Source organism: Moschus berezovskii, chromosome 22 (genome assembly GCF_049115385.1).
Source record: "Moschus berezovskii isolate FMDL1 chromosome 22, NW_MosBer_1.0, whole genome shotgun sequence".
Taxonomy (NCBI): domain Eukaryota; kingdom Metazoa; phylum Chordata; class Mammalia; order Artiodactyla; family Moschidae; genus Moschus; species Moschus berezovskii.
Genome location: NC_142481.1, coordinates 1,278,446 through 1,295,763, shown reverse-complemented (window position 1 = coordinate 1,295,763; position 17,318 = coordinate 1,278,446). Strand labels below are relative to the sequence as shown.

Sequence of the window (17,318 nt, the reverse complement as noted above, 5' to 3'; positions counted from 1 at the left end):
CACAAAGAATATGTCTCAAATCAAAACAGGGTGACTTGAGGAAGGGAAAGTGCCCAATAATCTGCCATACCCTTTAGTACTCAATATGAGTTGACTGTACATGGTCATCCTCCTCAAATTCTGGTAGACATGGAGGCTAATGCTACATTAATCACCAACAGCTTAGCTCAGTCTCTTCCTGAGGGTGGAAGGTATTTCAGATAACCCAGATTTTCCCCATTTCATCCGTAAATACTTGGAACTGAAAAATCATAAGCATTCTCCCCACTCTGGTACCATCCCTGCAAACTTAATAGGAAGAGACTTATTAAACTATACACTGCCCAATATCCTAATTACAAGGGAAATTTTTAAAGGAAATGTATAGCTTTAGTTTATTACAGAAGAAGAATGATGTCAATAACCTAAACTTCCTTGTTGAGAAACCTGGAAAATAAGACCAAATGCCAAAGCAAAGATAAAGGAAATGATAAAATTAGAACCAAATATTGAAAAAAAACTTTTTAAAAATCAATGAAGAAAAATGTTGGTTCATTCAAAGTTGACAAAACTGTAGGCTGACTGAAAAGACAAGAAAACCAAGAGTGAAGACACTACTGACTAGAGAAATTGAAGGTATCATAAGGGAATGATTAAAAATAAAACACAAACATTAACAAAACAAAAACAGATGCACAAACTTAAGAGAACAAACTTGGGTGGTGGTGGAGGGATGCGAGAGATTACTGAGTTGATTGACACGTACACAGTGCTGTATTTAAAATAGACAACCTACAAGGACCTACTATATATAGCACAGGGAACTCTGTTCAGAACACTGCAATAACCTAGACGGAAAAAGAATTTGAAAAATACATACATGTATATGTATAACAAAATCATTCTGCTGTCCACCTGAAACTAACAGAATGTTCCTAATCAACTATACTCCAAAGCTGTTCAAGAGAACAAAATTGAAAAAATTACTTGACTGTATTTTTATTGAAAGTCTTCCCACAAGAAAATTCTAGGCTTAGGTGCCTTCACTAAGGAATTCCAGCAAGCATTTAAAAAAGAAGTATTACTCATCCTTCAAAACTCCCAGAAAATAAAGGAGGAGGAAACAATTGTTCTTTGACATCAGAATTACTCTGATACCAAAGCTGGAGAAAAACAGATCTATAAACCCATTACCATTCATCTGTCTATAAAATACATTAACAAAATATCAGAAAACTGACTCAGCAATATAGACAATGGATTATACAAGATGATCATGTGGGATTTCTTGCAGGAAATGCAAGATTAGTTCCCATGGACAGAGGAGTCTGGCAGGCTACAGTCCACAGGTTGTACAGAGTTGACATGACTGAAGCGACTTACCACACATGCACCATTTAAATAAAAGACAACAAGGAAAAAAAAAAAACCTCAGCCACATGATGATTATCTCACTAAGTGGAAAAAACTGGAACAGAAACCACAGAAATAGATCCACACTAATACAGTAAACTGATCTTTAAAAAGGGAGCAAAGGCAAAGGAATGGAGAAAGGATAGACTTTTCAATAAATGGGGCTTTAAAACATGATCCAGTGGTTAGGACTCCCTGCTTCCACTGGAGGAGACATGGGTTAAAATCCCTGGTTTGGGAACTAAGATCCTATAAGCTGCACAGCACAGAAAAAAAAAAAAGTGATCCAGACACAGACCTCACACCTTTTACAAATATTTTCTCAAAATGGATAATGAGCCTAAATACAAAACAGTAAAACATGTAGATAGATGATAATGTAGGGGACACAGACCTTGGGTTAGGCAATGATGTGTTAGACACAACACCAGAAATATAATCTATGAAAGAAACACTAATTTGGACTTGACTAAAGTTTAAAATTTCTGTTCAGCAAAAGACACTGTTAAAAGAATATGAAGATATTCATCATATGTCATTAAAGAATTGCAAATGAAAGAAACAACAATATACTATTACTACATACCAACTTGAATGGCAAAAACCAAAACACTGACATCAAATACTGACAAGAACATGGAGCAACAGGAACTCTCACCTACTGTTGGTGGGAGTGCTATATGATACAGCTACTTTAGAAGGCGGTTTTTTTTAAAACTATTCTCTTACTCTGTTACCCAGCAAATCATGCTCTGAGGCTTGAACCCAAATGAACTGAAAATGTGTACCCACACAAAACAATGCATAATGCAGGTTTAGTAATAGTGCCAAAACTTGGAAGCAATCAAGATATCCCTCAGTGAATGGATAAACTGTGGTACATCCATATAATGGAAGGTGATTCAGTGATAATTTATACACAAATCATCACAACAGTTTTATCCGTGACAGCACAAAACTGGAAACAACCCAAATATCCGCTAACTGGCAAATGGATAAAAGACAATTGTGGTATATCGATACAATGGATAAATACTCAACAATAGAAATGAATAATTGATACATGCAGCAAAATGGATCAATCTCAAAATAGTTATGGCTGGTGAAAAAAGTCAGAGTTCCCACTCGCCAGAAAGTATATATCACATGATTTTGTTTATATAAAATACTATAAAATGCTTGCTAGTGAATTGTGGAAAAGGGGATTAGAAAGAACTGGGCAAGAAACATTATAAAGAGACACAAGGAATGTCTTGGCTGTGTTGGATATCTCCATTATCTCGATGTCTGGTCTCATCAGTATATACACATGCTGAAACATAACACATTTTATATTTTACATATATTTATTTCATGTCACCATACCTCAAGAAAGATGTTAAGAACTAAATATTCCCCATAAATATCCACATTTACCATTCTTGGAAAGTCCCATCTGCCAACTGTTGTGGTTCTACTATATCCCTCTCCACACAACTTAGGAGCATAAGCTCTGACTCAGGATCAGCAAAAACTGCAGAGCAATGAAGTCCACGTCCACTTCAGTCACTAGGAATGCTGGCTGGTCAGAGAAGCCCGAGCCCTGGATCTCTCTTCTGTCACTGCTGGGGTTCCTGCCTGTGCAGTGATGGCCAGACTGTAAACAGCCCAGGGAGGTACAGGAATCCACAAACCTTTATTTACTGAGACAGTGTGTCAGCCACAGGAGACTCAGGTGTGAAGGCCCTGAGAATTTCTGTATACTTTCATGCCATAGAGCCAAAATCACAGGGACATATAGAGATACTGCCTTAAGAACAGACACTCATCCTCTCACAAGCCTCAGTCATCCCCACTGCATTATCTCAGTGTCTCTGTACCAAAGATGATTCCCACCTTTGCTGGTGTGAGTCCTATAATCTTCAACAGGGACACAGTGCATTGACTCTATTCATAAGGCCTTTCTCCAGTTGAAGTTTCTGGGTGTTAAACAAGTTTAAGAGACACAGCTAAAGGGTCACCAAAACTTGCATTCATGAGGTCCTTCTCCAGGGTGAGCTTTCTGGTGCCGAACAAGATGGGAGCTTCTGCTATAGGCCTTCCCACATTCACTGCACACGTAAGGCTTTTCTCCAGTGTGAACTCTCTGGTGTAGAATGAGGCTAGAGTTGCGGCTAAAGAATTTCCCGCATTCACTGCACTCATAAGGTCTCGCTCCAGTGTGAACTTTCTTGTGTTGAACAAGGTGGGAGCTAATAATGTAAGCTTTTCCACATTCACTACACACATAAGGCCTTGCTCCACTGTGAACTCTCTGGTGTAGAATGAGGCTGGAATTGTGGCTAAAGCATTTCCCACATTCACTGCATTCATAAGGTCTTGCTCCAGCATGAATTCTCTGGTGCACAATGAGGTTGGAGCTATGGATAAAGAGTTTTCTACAGTCATTACAGTCATTGGGCCTTTCTCCAGTGTGGATTTTCCAGTGCTGCACAAGCATGTGTTTACAGCTGAAGGCCTTCCCATACTCCCTTCTCTCATAAGGCCGTGATCCAGTGTGCATTATCTGGTGCTGATCAAGTGTGTCTTTGTAGCCAAAAGCCTTCCCACATTTGCCACACACATAAGACTTTGCTCCTGTGTAGACTCTCCTATTTTTAATGAGGCTGGAGTTACGGCTAAAGATTTTTCCACATTCAATGCACTCATAAGGCCTCGCCCCGGTGTGACTTCTCCAGTGCTCAATAAAGTGAGAGCTTTGGCTAAAGAATTTTCCACGTTCACTGCACTCATAAGGCCTTTTCCCTGTGTGAATTCTCTGGTGCTGCACAAGGTGGGAGCTTCTGCTGTAGGCTTTTCCATATTCAGTGCAGTCATAAGACCTTTTGCCAGTGTGAACACTCTGGTGCTGAACAGGTGTGCTTTTACAACTAAAGGTTTTTCTGCATTCACTGCACTCATAAGGTCTTTCTCCGGTATGAGTTCTCTGGTTCTGAACAAGGTGCAAGCTTCTGTTGTAAGCTTCTCCACATTCACTGCACATATATTATCTTTTGCCAGTGTGAAATTTCTGGTGGGTTTTTAGGTGAGACAGTTGAATGAAGGTCTGTCCACACTCCTTACACACATGTGATGTTTCCCCACCATGAAGTTTTCTGTGATGAATAAAAGCGGATTTCTCCTTGGACAGATTTCCACACAATAAGCACCTAAAGGCTCGCACTTCAGCCTGAGTTATCTGGTTGTTGAGGAGAGTGAAAGCATTCAGGAAGGCTTTCTCACTGTCAGTGCAATTGAAAAGCATCAGTTCATCACTGTCTCCCTGGTGTCGCCCAAGACTAGACTACTGTGAAAAGATTCCATGAACTCAGCTGTTCTCTGTGGACTCAGTCCACTGTGAATGCTTTGGTGCTGGAAGAGGCCAGAGTTATCCAGCACGTCCATTACTGCCCCCTGCAAGTAAAAGGTCTCCTTAACTCATGGACAGCACAGCTCTTCATACGTGAGGCCACATCATCATCTTTACTGACAGGATTCTTACCACCATGTGGTTTCTGATGCTGATGAAAGTTTTCACTCAACAGGAATCCTCGTCCATAGTGGTCACATGTGTCCAGGTTCAGTGCAGGGCACAACCCCTGGTGTTCATTCAGGTGTTAAAATGCCTTTCAAGAGCAGGTCACCTGTCTCACATGGGTGAGCTTTCTGGATAAGTGGACAGGACCCAACAGTCCTGAACTCTGGCACTAATTCTACAGAAACACTCTGCTCAGAAGGGGCCTCCTCATTGTCTGCTTCACACCAACAACCTGAAGGCAAAGAACTGCTAGTGAAGGACATGCTGACTTCAATAAGAAGCAGCAAGTCCATCACCTCCAAGTGTATGACACACCAATGAGTGAGTCCACGGGCGGCAGGATGAGGGGGCCAGGATCAGTGAGGAAGGACCCATTGTCAGTCCTGGGCCTTGGAAGGTATGGAGGACTTCCAATGATGGGTAAAGACACAATGATGGCGGACAGAGACGAGGTCTCCAACTCACCCCTCTAAGAAGGGTTTAAACAAGGTCTCAGCTGTTGGTGTCAGGTGAGCTTGGCTCATCTGCCAGAAGGCTCTGTCCAGGCCCAGGAAAATCTGATTGCAAGTAAATAGCTGGCTCTTCAGGACTACATACGGATATGTACACAGCTCATGACACATTAATGCAGCCAATGTTGCAGAGCATTGTGGGGTGAGCAGAGGAGAGTGAGTGACAGGCATGGAGGCCAGAGAGGTGGGAAAACAGCAAAGGGAAGGAAGACAGAAGAAAAACGTCAAGTGCCAAGAATGGTGAGGAAAAGGAGAAGTGAGGTACTGCTATGGGCCTTGGCAAGAAAACACTGGTGAATACAAAGCAGGCTGACAGATGATGTGAGCCCAACCCTCAGATGGCTCTCTCTCAGCTCCTGTGCGGCAGGGCAGGACTGCTCTGGGCTGTCAGTGTGGCTAGAGACAGGTCCACCCACAGGCACCTGGGGCTTTCTGCCTCTCTGCCACTGGGCAACTACGTGGGATCTGGAAGGTGGAAGTTGTAAAAAAAAAAAAAAAAAAAACAAAACCCACAAACAGCACAGGTGAGTGGCCCAGATAGACCCATCTCAGAGAGAAGAAAAGGTTAAAATAAAAAAGAAAAAAAAAAAAACACAAAGGAGGATTTGGCAGAACACCCCTATGCCCTCCACAAGCAGTGACATGTCAACAGCTACAATTTCTGGCAAAGTCAGTCCCCGAGAACTGTCAGCCAGAGGATAGGGGCAGAACATAGACACAACATGGCCCAAGCCAGGAAGAATCTGTGAAGCTAGCTCAAGAGCCCTGAACTCCTAATCTTATCCGGAAAGGCTTTGGGCAGCAGGTGTCGGGACTGCTTAGCAAGGGGACACTACACACAGCCCTGGGCATCCACAGCCCCTACCCTGGGAACCAAGACAGGAGGGGGAAGAGCCCGATTTGGCAGGACATGAAGAGCTGCCCCCAGGGCACCAGGGAAAAACCGAACCCAAGGACACTGCAGCAGGCGTGTGGGCCCGTGGCAAGCAGCCTCTCCAATGGCCCCAGGAAGACCTGTTGCCCAGTGTTCTTGCCCTTGCATGAGCCACTTCCCTTGACCGGAGCCTGCACTGACTAACCCATTTCTAAGAACAGAACAGGGAAAAATGATAGGATCACTGTTTCCAGGTCAGGTTAGAAAAAACCAAGCTACTGTCCTGGACATTCTCTCTGCTCAGAGAGAAGGTTCCTTCCCTGATGTGAGATGCACTACAGAAAGGCTATGGTGACAAGGAAGCCAGGGGGCCTCTGACCAACAGCCTTACAGCCCAACAAGCCACAAGAAATGACCTCTTGGAAACACTAAACATGAGTGAGTTTGTGAGTGAGATCCTCCCGAGAATGGCCGTCAGATGAGAACAGTTTGGCTGGGAGCTTGACTGAAGCCTCATGACAGACCCTGAGCCAAAAGCACCGGGTGAGCTGTGACGAGTTCCTGACACACTGAAACTTACATAAGGCCTTTTTATTGTTTTACGTCACTCACTTTTGGAGTAGTCTGACATGTACCAATAGGTAACTGAAACAGGGACTTACCCAAGGCAGCCACATGTGCGAAGTTCTCCAGCATCACATCACAGTACAGGAGTCTCAGAGCTTCCTCCAGCAGCTCCCACTCCTCCCAGGAGAAGTACACGAACACATCCTCAAAGGTCACACCGCCCTGCCACAATGGGGACAGCTGAGCCCACAGACAACAGGACTCCCTAGGTCCCCCCACTCACCTCCCACCCCCTGGCTCCTCTGCTCCCCAGCCTCCCAACTCAGAGGCGATACTTGGCCATGATACCACTCCTGGCTGCCCTCTCCTGTCCCTCTGATCACTGTGTGCAGCCCAGAGCAAAATCAGGCAGGTGGGCAGAAAGAGACTATGTAAACCACGGGTCCAGCAGAAAGGGCACCAAACACTCTCCCGCTGGCATCCTCCTGACCATGCCTCCCAGAAACAACTTTAAGGCCATCAGTCCATGCTCCTCCCACCATGTACATCACTCTGAAGCACACCTTCCTCATATCTGGGGTCCCCCTCCATTAAGACTAAAAGCTTTCCAGTCCACACTTTCAAGGCACACCCCACCCCTGAAGCCACTCTGCACAGTGTCCAGGAAGAACTCATTTGTATTTATGACAGGCTCCACTGCCACCCCAGTGCCTGAGCAAGACACTCAGTCCTCAGTGCCCAGTTGAGACTTTCTTTGCCACCATCAACACTTCTGTGGACCACTGCAGTAGCCTTCTCCCTCACGCCCACACTCCATTTTCAACCAGACAGCAGCCAGAGGGAGCCTGTTTTGATTCAGAGCATCTCTCTTCTCTTCCAAATCTGCCATGTCTTTTGTGCATGCTACATGTTCATTTAGTCGTGTCTGCCTCTTTGGGACCCCAAGGACTGCAGCCCACCTGGTTTCTCTGTCTATGGGATTTCCCAGGCAAGACTACGGGAATGGGTTGCCATTCCCTTCTCCAGGGGATCCTCCTGACCCAAGGATCAAACCCGTGTCTCTTGCATCTTCTACACTGCAGGCGGACTCTTTACCACTGAGGCAGCCCAGAAGCTCATGTCTTTCATCACCTTCAAAACAGCTCCTCAGCCTGCTATTGTTGCCCAACTTCCGGCCCTTTCTCAACAGACAGAATTAAGACCTGTGGTTCACTGATGACTCACAACTCAATCTTAACCTCTCAAGCACTTGTGCAAGCTCTTCCTGAGTCTAATACACCCTTCCACTCCTCTTCCTACTGGCTGCCCAAAGCAGGAACCTCTTCATATAACTCTGGGCTTAGATTCAGGGTGTTGGGCTAGAAAAGGACTCCTTCTGTAAGGCCCCCAGACTCAAGCACAGAGGGAGGGACAGGTGAAGAGTCCCAAAACATCACTACTTCTCATCCCAAAATCTCCACCGGCCCCAGTTTAAAAACATACAAAATCCATACACTTCTCTAACGCCCCACCACCAACACACCTGGGCTATTGCAGTCAATTCTGCCTGGTCTCCCTGCCACCCTCAGGCTTCCCCAATCTTTCCACTCTACTTAGAGGGAGCCTGTCAACACCGACGTCAGATCACCTCCCTTCTCTGTTATAAACCTTCTGTAGTTCCCATCACCGTCAGAACAGAGGTCCAGCTCCCCAGGCTGCCGTACCAGTTCGGACTCCTGACTGCCTGCTCTCTGTTCTCGGCACACATAACCGTAGAGACCTGCCATTTCCAGAACGTGCCTAATTCATCCTCACCTCCAAGTATTTGTACCTGTGGCTTCTAAGCCTTGGAAACCATTTCGCACCTCCTCCCGTCAACACTAGGAAGGGGTTCCTTGCCACATGTTCACCATCACTGACCGCCCTTCACCGCCTTCATGCTCAACAGAAGGGAGCGACGAAGGCCAAGTTCGGAAAGCCTGAGAACACAACATCCCCACACCTGAGTCAGGAAAGCTTGAGGACTCTCCACTCACCTAAGCCCGGTCCATAAGCGCGGGAGCCGCCATGGGGTCCTGTGAGCAGAACCGGGTTGAAAACCCGGCGCAACCCGCACACTCCCCTGGGTGTGGCGGGCCCGAGGGGACGGTCGAGCTGCGAGCCCCAATCTCCTCCTGGTCAAAAGGCGCAACTTAGGATGCGGCCTCTGGAAGCGGGCGAGGACACAGGGCGGTTGCGAAGGCCTCCAAAGGAGCGCAGCCCCAGGCGACAGCTCTGCGATAGGCGGCCCGTCCCACGACAGCAACCACGGTTCGTAATAACCAAGCAGACGAAAGCCCCATCTTTTTTTCTGTCCCCTGTTCGCCTCTCCAGAGCCTCCCCAAATGCGGACGCCATTGAGGACTCCCAGCCTACACTGACACTCCAGAATCCCGGGTGCCAGCAATAGAAATCACAACCGCGACGCCAGAAAGCCCTCCTCTGCTTGCAAGGGCTTCCGGAAACGCCCATCTTCTAGGCGGCCACTGGCACAGAGCCATGCGCTGGGCAGAGAACTCTAGGTAAAGGAGTTTATGCACCCCATCCACCCAGGGAAAGGGCACGTTTCTGGTTCTCCCTGATAGCTTCAGAAGCGGATGGAGGCGGAAAGGTCGGGAAGAAACTGTCCTGAAGCGCCAGACCTCCTGGTAAAAGCAACGCGCCCCTATTTCCATGGTGACCTGTGACAACACTGTGACCCTCAGTTCTCAGTTGCAGGTTATTCAACATGGGCAGATCCCTTTCTAAGCCAGAAGAAGCGCCTTTGGAGTGTATCCTTAAGAATTGGAAATTCTTCAAAATCGAAGGGTTAAAAAAGAAGAGACTTAAATTTTATTGTAGCAGTGCCTGGCCTTTTGATCAGTAGGGGAATGGAGAAAAACGGTCTCCAAACCTCCAAACGAGTCTCTATATTAATAAAATCATTCTGCAGTTGAAGCTTTATTGCTGCAGAATGGGCACGTGGAGTGAGATTGCCTCATTCCCGCCTCAGAGAAGCAGAAAGGGCAGGCTTCCCACCTCCCAGATATCGGGCTGGTCCAGCGTTTCCAAGCTCCCCACCAAGTAAACACATCCGTATTTACAAAATGTCACCCGAGGTGCACACCGACAGACCCGCCCAGACATCTGTCCTCCAGAACGGAAGTGCCTGAGTCTTCAGAGATCCTGTGACAGGTGCGGCGCAGTGCCTTCTGGGTAAAGTAGTTCACTGGGTCCCAGGTCCAGGTAAGGGACAAACTATTTAATAACAAGTTAATACACAGAATATATAAAGAACTCCAACATCTAAATAACAATAACAATGACCATAATAACCACATTAAAAAATGGGCAATGAATCGGAAGAGACATTTTCTCAAAGGACTAATACAAACAGCCAACAAGCAGATGAAAAACTGTTCAACATCATTAAATGCAAATCAAAATCACAATGAAATATCACCTCGTGTCCCTTAGGATAGTGCTATAAAAAAATAAAACGAGAAGAATATAAAAACATTGCTGACAGTGTAGAGAAATTGGAAACCTCAAGCTGCATCAATGTAAAACAGTCCAGCTACCATGGAAAACAGCCCCTCAGTTCCTCAAAAACTGTAAATATTGAATTACTATATGAAAACTCTGTCTGGGAATATACCTTAAAAGGACTGAAAGCAGGGCCTCAAAGACATATTTATGCCATCATATTTATAACAGAATTACGTACAACGGCCAAATAGGGAAAGCAACTCAAGTGCCCAATGATGAAAGGAAACAGAAAAAGTAGGATGTACAAAAGATGGAGCATTACTCAAAAAAGGAATGAAATTCTGACACATGCTAGAACATGGAAGGAGAAGGCAATGGCAAGCCACTCCAGTACTCTTGCCTAGAAAATCCCATGGATGGAAGAGCCTGGTAGGCTGCAGTCCATGGGGTCGCTAAGGGTCGGACGCGACTGAGCGACTTCGCTTTCACTTTTCACTTTCCACTTTCACACATTGGAGGAAGGAAATGGCAACCCACTCCAGTGTTCTTGCCTGGAGAATCCCAGGGACAGGGGAGCCTGGTGGGCTTCCATCTGTGGGGTCACACAGAGTCGGACATGACTGAAGTGACTTAGCAGCAGCAGCAGAACATGGAACCCTAAGAACATTATGCTCAGTTAAATAAGCCAGCCACAAAAGAAGAATAACTTGATTACTCTTATATAAGTTACCCAGTGAGAACAATTCATACACGGAAAGCAGAATAGTTGTTGTCAGTCAATAAGAGGAAGGACGAAGAGTGGCTGTCTAAGGGGTTTAGTTTTATAAGATGAAAAGACTTTTGAATATTTGTGCACAATATGAAAGTATTATTACTACTGAACTTACACTTAAATATGGTTGACTGTAAATTCTATGTTACATGTACTTCACAACAATTAAAAAAAATTTAAACACCTAGATAGCAGTCCATCTCAGTGCTAAATCAGACCAGACTTTGTTCTGAAGTCTTCCCCTGTTTGCAATACTCTTTAGTGTGAACTTCTTGGTGTCGAAGGAGGTGGGAGTTTTGGCTAAAGCCTCTCCCACAGCTGACACATTCATAAGGCCTTTCCCCAGTGTGAACTCTCCGATGTTTAATGAGGCTGGAGTTGTACCTAAAGAGTTTCCCACATTCTCTGCACTCATAAGGCTTTTCTCCAGTGTGGACTCTCTGATGAATAATGAGGGTGGAGCTGTCCATAAAGAATTTCCCACATTTGCTACATTCATAAGTTTTTTCTTTGGTGTGGATGTTTTGGTGCCGAATGAGGTGGGAGTTTTGACTGAAGAGTCTACCACATACACTGCACTCATAAGGTCTTTCTCCGGTGTGATTTCTCCGATGCCTGATGTGATTTGAGTTATGCCTAAAGAGTTTCCCACATACGCTGCACTCATAAGGCCTTTCTCCAATGTGTGCTTTCTGATGCCTCTCAAGTGTGAAGTGGTACCTAAAGAATTTCCCACATTTGCTGCATTCAGAACGCCTCCCCCGAGTGTGAACTCTCTGATGAATAATGAGCCTGGAGCTATCTACAAAAAATTTCTTGCACACACTGCACTCATATGGTTTTTCTCCAATGTGAATTCCCTGATGTCGTTTGAGCGTGAAGCTGTACCTAAAGAATTTCCCACATTCACTGCATTTAAATGGCTTTTCTCCTGTGTGAACTCTCTGATGAACAGTGAGTGTGAAGCTGTCCTTAACGCACTTCCCACACTGGCTGCACTCATAAGGCACTGACCTAGTGTGAACTCTATGGTGTGCAGTGAAGCCAGACTTTTGTGCAGAGAACCTGCGACATCCAAGCTTCTCAGAGAGTCTTGTCTCAGTGTCGGTTTTCTGCTGCTGAACCAGGTGGAATCTTCTGATGAAGGTCTTCCCACTTTCACAGCAAAGGTTTTTCTGGTGCTCAACAATTGTATGTTCTTGGCTAAAGGTCTTCCCACATTCACTGCGCTTATCATCATTCTGTCCACTTTCAGAGGCTGCCCTGCCCTCCATGTTGCTGTGCGGTTTCCCTTCTGTGTGAGGGGCCTGGTGCTGGAGAATGCTAGATAGGGCTAGGAATTCCTGCCCTCTCACCCGACATGGCCAGGTCTGATCCGTCAGATGAACACTGTCATTCTTCACACAGAAAGTCTTCCCCTCACCCCATCCAGGGAGTCTCCTTTGATGTGGCTCCTTTGGATGCTGGGAAGGACTCTCCCCACATGTGGACACCTCCTGCTGAGGCTGTGTCCCACCGTGCCCAGCCAGGCACAAAGTGTCTTTCAAGAGTGGACCACAAATCTTACAGGGGTGAGGCTTCTGGATGTATGGGCCTGGCTTTGGAGTCTTGACCTGTGACCTTGCAGACACATCATGCTGCTCTGAAAGGGCCACCTCATCCTGGGTGCCATGCCGACAACCTGGAAGGAGAGATGCCGATAAAGGTGGTCCCATCAGTGTGTCTCAGACTGGCCCAGCGATAAGTCTGTGGGATTGCAGAGGTCTAGGACTAGAGCCCATGTGAGGAAGGCCTGGGGTGCACAGTGGAGCCTGGGAGGCTCGTCTGAGGGCAGAGCCCAGACAACTGACAGGTCAGGACAGGAGGAAGGGATATGGTGCAGGGAGGGGAGGAAGGTCTACAACTCCCTTCAACAAGGCCTGGCTACTGGTAACTGGTGAGCAATGAGTAGAAGGCTCTGTCCAGACCCCAAATTTCTAAATGCAACATGGCAACTGGACTACAAGGAGTATTTAAGGATGCATGCACATGTTTCACCACTTTAAATGGAGGTTTTGTTGAGAACACTGCAAAAGGAGCAGTGGAGAGGAATGGGTGAGAGCCAGGGCCAGAAGTGAAGAGTCAAAAAAATCAATGGGGAAGAAAAGGAGGAAGTGAGGTGTGGACTCTGGCACCACACACTGCTGGATATAGGACACGTGCCCGGTGTGACAGGACCCCAGCTCTGACGTCTCACCATTTCCTCACCCCCACATACCAGGGCCATGTGCTCTTGAGCCTCTCCTGACCTTACGGAAATAATGTCCACCCTGTCAGGCACCCAATAGGAAATAACGTCAGGGTAAGCAACCACCTGTGCCTGAAGAAACCACTCAAAGAGAAAAGACTGGGAGAGGGATGGGGCCCACTGTATGAAATCCCACACTCTAAAATGATTGCTACAAGGACTTCAAAGGAGGGTCTAAACAATCTAGTGGTAGATCAATGAAGTAGAACGCTCCCTCTCACCAGACATGAAACTAACTCAAAATGGGTTAAAGACTTAAACATAAGTCATGACACCATAAAACTTCTAGAAGAGAACATAGGCAAAACATTCTCTGACATAAATCAGACCAATGTTTTCTTAGGTTAGTCTCCCAATGCAACAGAAATAAAAACAAAAATCAAGAAATGGGACCTATTCAAATTTACAAGCTTTTTCACAACAGAGGAAACCATAAATGAAACAAAAAAACAAACTACAGAATGAGAACCAATTGTGGGAAGGTCAGAGGCACCCCTAGAAAGTGATGAAGAGCAAAGCCCAGCCCAGGATGCTGCAGTGGGCAGGGGGACCTTACCTACGGAGGACAAAAGTGCAATGTTCTGCAGCATCACTTGACAGTACAGGAGTCTCTGAGCCTCATCAAGAAGTCCCCACTCCTCCTGGGAGAAATATATGGCCACGTCCTCAAAGACCACAAGGCCCTGTAATAAAAATTAAGACAGTTCACCCCATAAGCAGCTGCATGTGCTATATTTCCTTCCATTTTGTATTGGTCTACTCTTCATCCACCAATTCCAGGGCCAAACTAACCACCAAATATGTTTATATCTCCCCTACCATTTGGAGTCTGTGGTCGAACATGTATGAGCGCTCAGTCACTCAGCCATGTCTGACTCTTTGTGACCCCATGGACTGCAGCCTGCCAGGCTCCTCTGTCCGTGGAATTCTCCAGGCAGGAATACTGGAGTGGGTTGCTGTGCCCACCTCCAGGGGATTTTCCCACCCCAGGTATTGAACCTGTGTTTCTTGTGTCTCCTGCATTGGCAGGTGGATTCTTTTACACTGAGCTACCTGGGAACCCCTCCGTGGTCTGAACCACCTCCTTATCGAACTCTCACACACCAAATCAGTATTTTAGAAGGCACAAGGGCCTCAGTGTCTCCATCTGCAAAATGGGAATAAGGATGGTTTCAATTCAGAGGGCTGAGACTGATATCAAACATAAGCAGTACACACTATGTGTCAGTGGTACCATCCACACAATCAAGGGTTTTGTGTGCACTTTCAGTGCAAATGAATTGGTACAGTTTTGAAATTTGGGTGTATGTTTTTCCTACCTTTTAAGGTTTTAAGATGTGAGAAGTAAAATTTCACATTGTAAGCAAATACGTAAATGTATATTATCATGCAAACCAACGATTAAGTGTCTGGATAAATTTAACTAATTCAATATGTTCATTTCTAATGGCCTGCTGCTGCTGCTGCTGCTAAGTCACTTCAGTGGGCCTGGTGGGCTGCCGTCTATGGGGTCGCACAGAGTCGGACACGACTGAAGCGACTTAGCAGCAGCAGCAGCATAAAAGCGCATAGCTCAAGAACAGCCAGGTGGAAGAGAGCTTCCACATTCTCTGAGAGCTTCACCTCAACAGCTCCTCCCTATCTTCCCAACCCGAACGCTCTCCGAACCCTGGCCTTTTGGGGTTTTTTAATGGTTTCATTATACAGGCAGGACTGATTCAATAATTGTTTTGGGGGGCTTCCCTGGTGGGTCATTGGTAATGAATCTGCCTACCAGTGGGGGGAAACGCGGGTTCTATCCCTGATCAGGGAAGATCCCACAGGCCTCGGAGGAACTAAGGCCGTGTGGTACAAGTACTGAGCCTGCACTCTAGAGCCTGGGAACCACAACTACTGAGCCCACGTGTGGCAGTACTGCACAGCCCTAGAACCTGTACTCCCCAATATGAGAAGCTACTGCAGTTGAGAAGACTGAGCATGGAACAGTAGTTCCCACCCCCAGCCCCGCCCCCGCTAAAGAAAGCCCAGTGGACAGCAAGGAAGACCCCAAACTGCCAAAATATATAAAACTATTTTTTAAATATTATATAATAATAATAATAATTGGCTATGGGAGCCAGATTCAACGTCCAGACCCTCTCCTCTCCTTGAAGGGGCATGAGGTGGGACTGAAACAGGCAGCCCTCTAATCCTAAAATTGGTTCTCCTGGTAATCAGCTCCCATCCTAAGGTGCTTCCACGAGTCAGCTCACTCACATTACAAGACACAATCACTCTCAACACTTAGGAAATTCCAAGTGTCCTGGCAGTTGTGAGTCTACAACTGTGGATCAAGACCAAATACACAAGGGAAATACATTATGACCATCCGAATGAACACATTTATATTGCTTCTAAATCACAATATCGCAGGTCCTGTCTTCCTCACTCCCTTCGCAACCTTCCACGGTTCCCATCCGCTTAGGATTTCGTTTCAGGTGAGACAGCTCGTTCCCCTCTGTCGCCGAAAAAAGTAACCCCAAGTTTTCCCAATGCTCCGGACTCGTGAGCATCTGCAAGCCGTGCACCGTCGCCCCCGAGGGAACTCTCTCCCTCACCCCTGTCCACTGGCTGAAGGGCGACCCCTCACAAAGCTGCCCTCAGTTCTGGACTCTATGGCTGACAGGGAGGGACCTGAGCGGCCGCCACTCCGTCCGGATCTGGGACTCGGAGGATGGAGTCAGGCCGGGGTGGGCCGGGAGACGGAGAACCCACCTGGGCCGGCGTCATCGCCGCGGCTTCGGTCGCCGGTCGTGGGAAGAGCGAGGAAGGACCGAGGGCACTGCCGTCAACTACGGGCTCAGGCGGCTTCACAGCCGCCACTGGGCAGCGGGGCCAACGCCTCTCCTATCGCTCTCCGCTCCGTCTCCTCGGTGCCCACCAAGCGACTGAGAACCCCTAAGCAAGTGAGCAGCTCAAAGACTACAAGGCAAACGCCGGAAGTCCCGCCCCCAGGCTATGCGTAGGCACGAATGCGAGGCTCTCTTAAGCATTTTTGGCTCAGCCTAACGGAGAAGGCAATGGCAAGCCACTCCAGTACTCTTGCCTAGAAAATCCCATGGACAGAGGAGCCTGGTGGGCTACAGTCCATGGGGTCGCTACTAGTCGGACACGACTGGGCGACTTCACTTTCACTTTCGCACATTGGAGAAGGAGGTGGCGGCCCACTCCAGTGTTCTTGCCTGGAAGGTCCCAGGGATGGCGGAGCCTGGTGGGCTGCCGTCTATGGGGTCGCACAGAGTCGGACACGACTGAAGTGACTTAGCAGTAGCACGCCGTCTCGCACTGTAGAGACTTCTGGGTAATGTAGTTTCCGCTGCCGCAACGCCTATCAACTCTCAGAGTTGCCCAGCGTCCCTCTGGCGCGCTGGGAAACGGAGTTCCCAGGCTCTTAAGAAAAGATGTTAAGAAGAGGTGGCACGAATACACAGAGGAACTATACAAAAGAGATGTTAATGACCTAGATAACCACAATGGTGTGATCTCTCACCTAGAGCCAGACATCTTGGAGGGTGAAGTCAAGTGGGCCTTAGGAAGCATCACTAGAACAAAGCAGGTGGAAGTGATGGAATTCCAGCTGAACTATTTATAATCCTAAGAGGATACTGTTAAAGTGCTGTACTCAATGTGGCAGTAAATACGGAAAACTCAACAGTGGCCACATGACTGGAAAAGGTCAGTTTTCATTCCAATCACAAAGAAGGGCAGTACCAAAGAATGTTCAAACTACCCTAACTGCACTCATTTCACATGCTAGCAAAGTAATGCTCAAAATTCTCCATGCTAGGCTTCAACAGTACATGAACCGTGAACTTCCAGATGTTCAAGCTGGA

The 17,318-nt window shown here is 46.9% G+C and overlaps 1 protein-coding gene and 1 pseudogene across 2 annotated transcripts; both read right to left on the bottom strand.

Annotated features, from left to right (window-relative positions):
• Positions 1-1,779: 1,779 nt before the first annotated feature.
• Positions 1,780-8,949, bottom strand: LOC129546375 (uncharacterized; annotated as a pseudogene). The gene is made up of 3 exons (XR_016035854.1): positions 8,917-8,949; positions 6,997-7,123; positions 1,780-5,180 (listed from the first exon to the last, which is right to left on the bottom strand). The product of XR_016035854.1 is annotated as an uncharacterized LOC129546375 (transcript).
• Positions 7,203-16,444, bottom strand: LOC148774245 (uncharacterized). Its single transcript, XM_088830379.1, has 3 exons — positions 16,201-16,444; positions 14,003-14,129; positions 7,203-12,840 (listed from the first exon to the last, which is right to left on the bottom strand). Exons 1-3 carry the CDS (start codon positions 16,213-16,215, stop codon positions 11,372-11,374), a joined length of 1,611 nt encoding a protein of 536 aa, XP_088686505.1. The 5' UTR covers positions 16,216-16,444; the 3' UTR covers positions 7,203-11,371.
• Positions 16,445-17,318: the final 874 nt, after the last annotated feature.

Coding starts and splice junctions, on each gene's coding strand:
- LOC148774245 (XM_088830379.1), bottom strand. Junction 12,841..14,002: donor TGCACTTTTGTCCTCCGTAG/GTAAGGTCCCCC, acceptor CTCTCCTTCCAG/GTTGTCGGCATGGCACCCAG.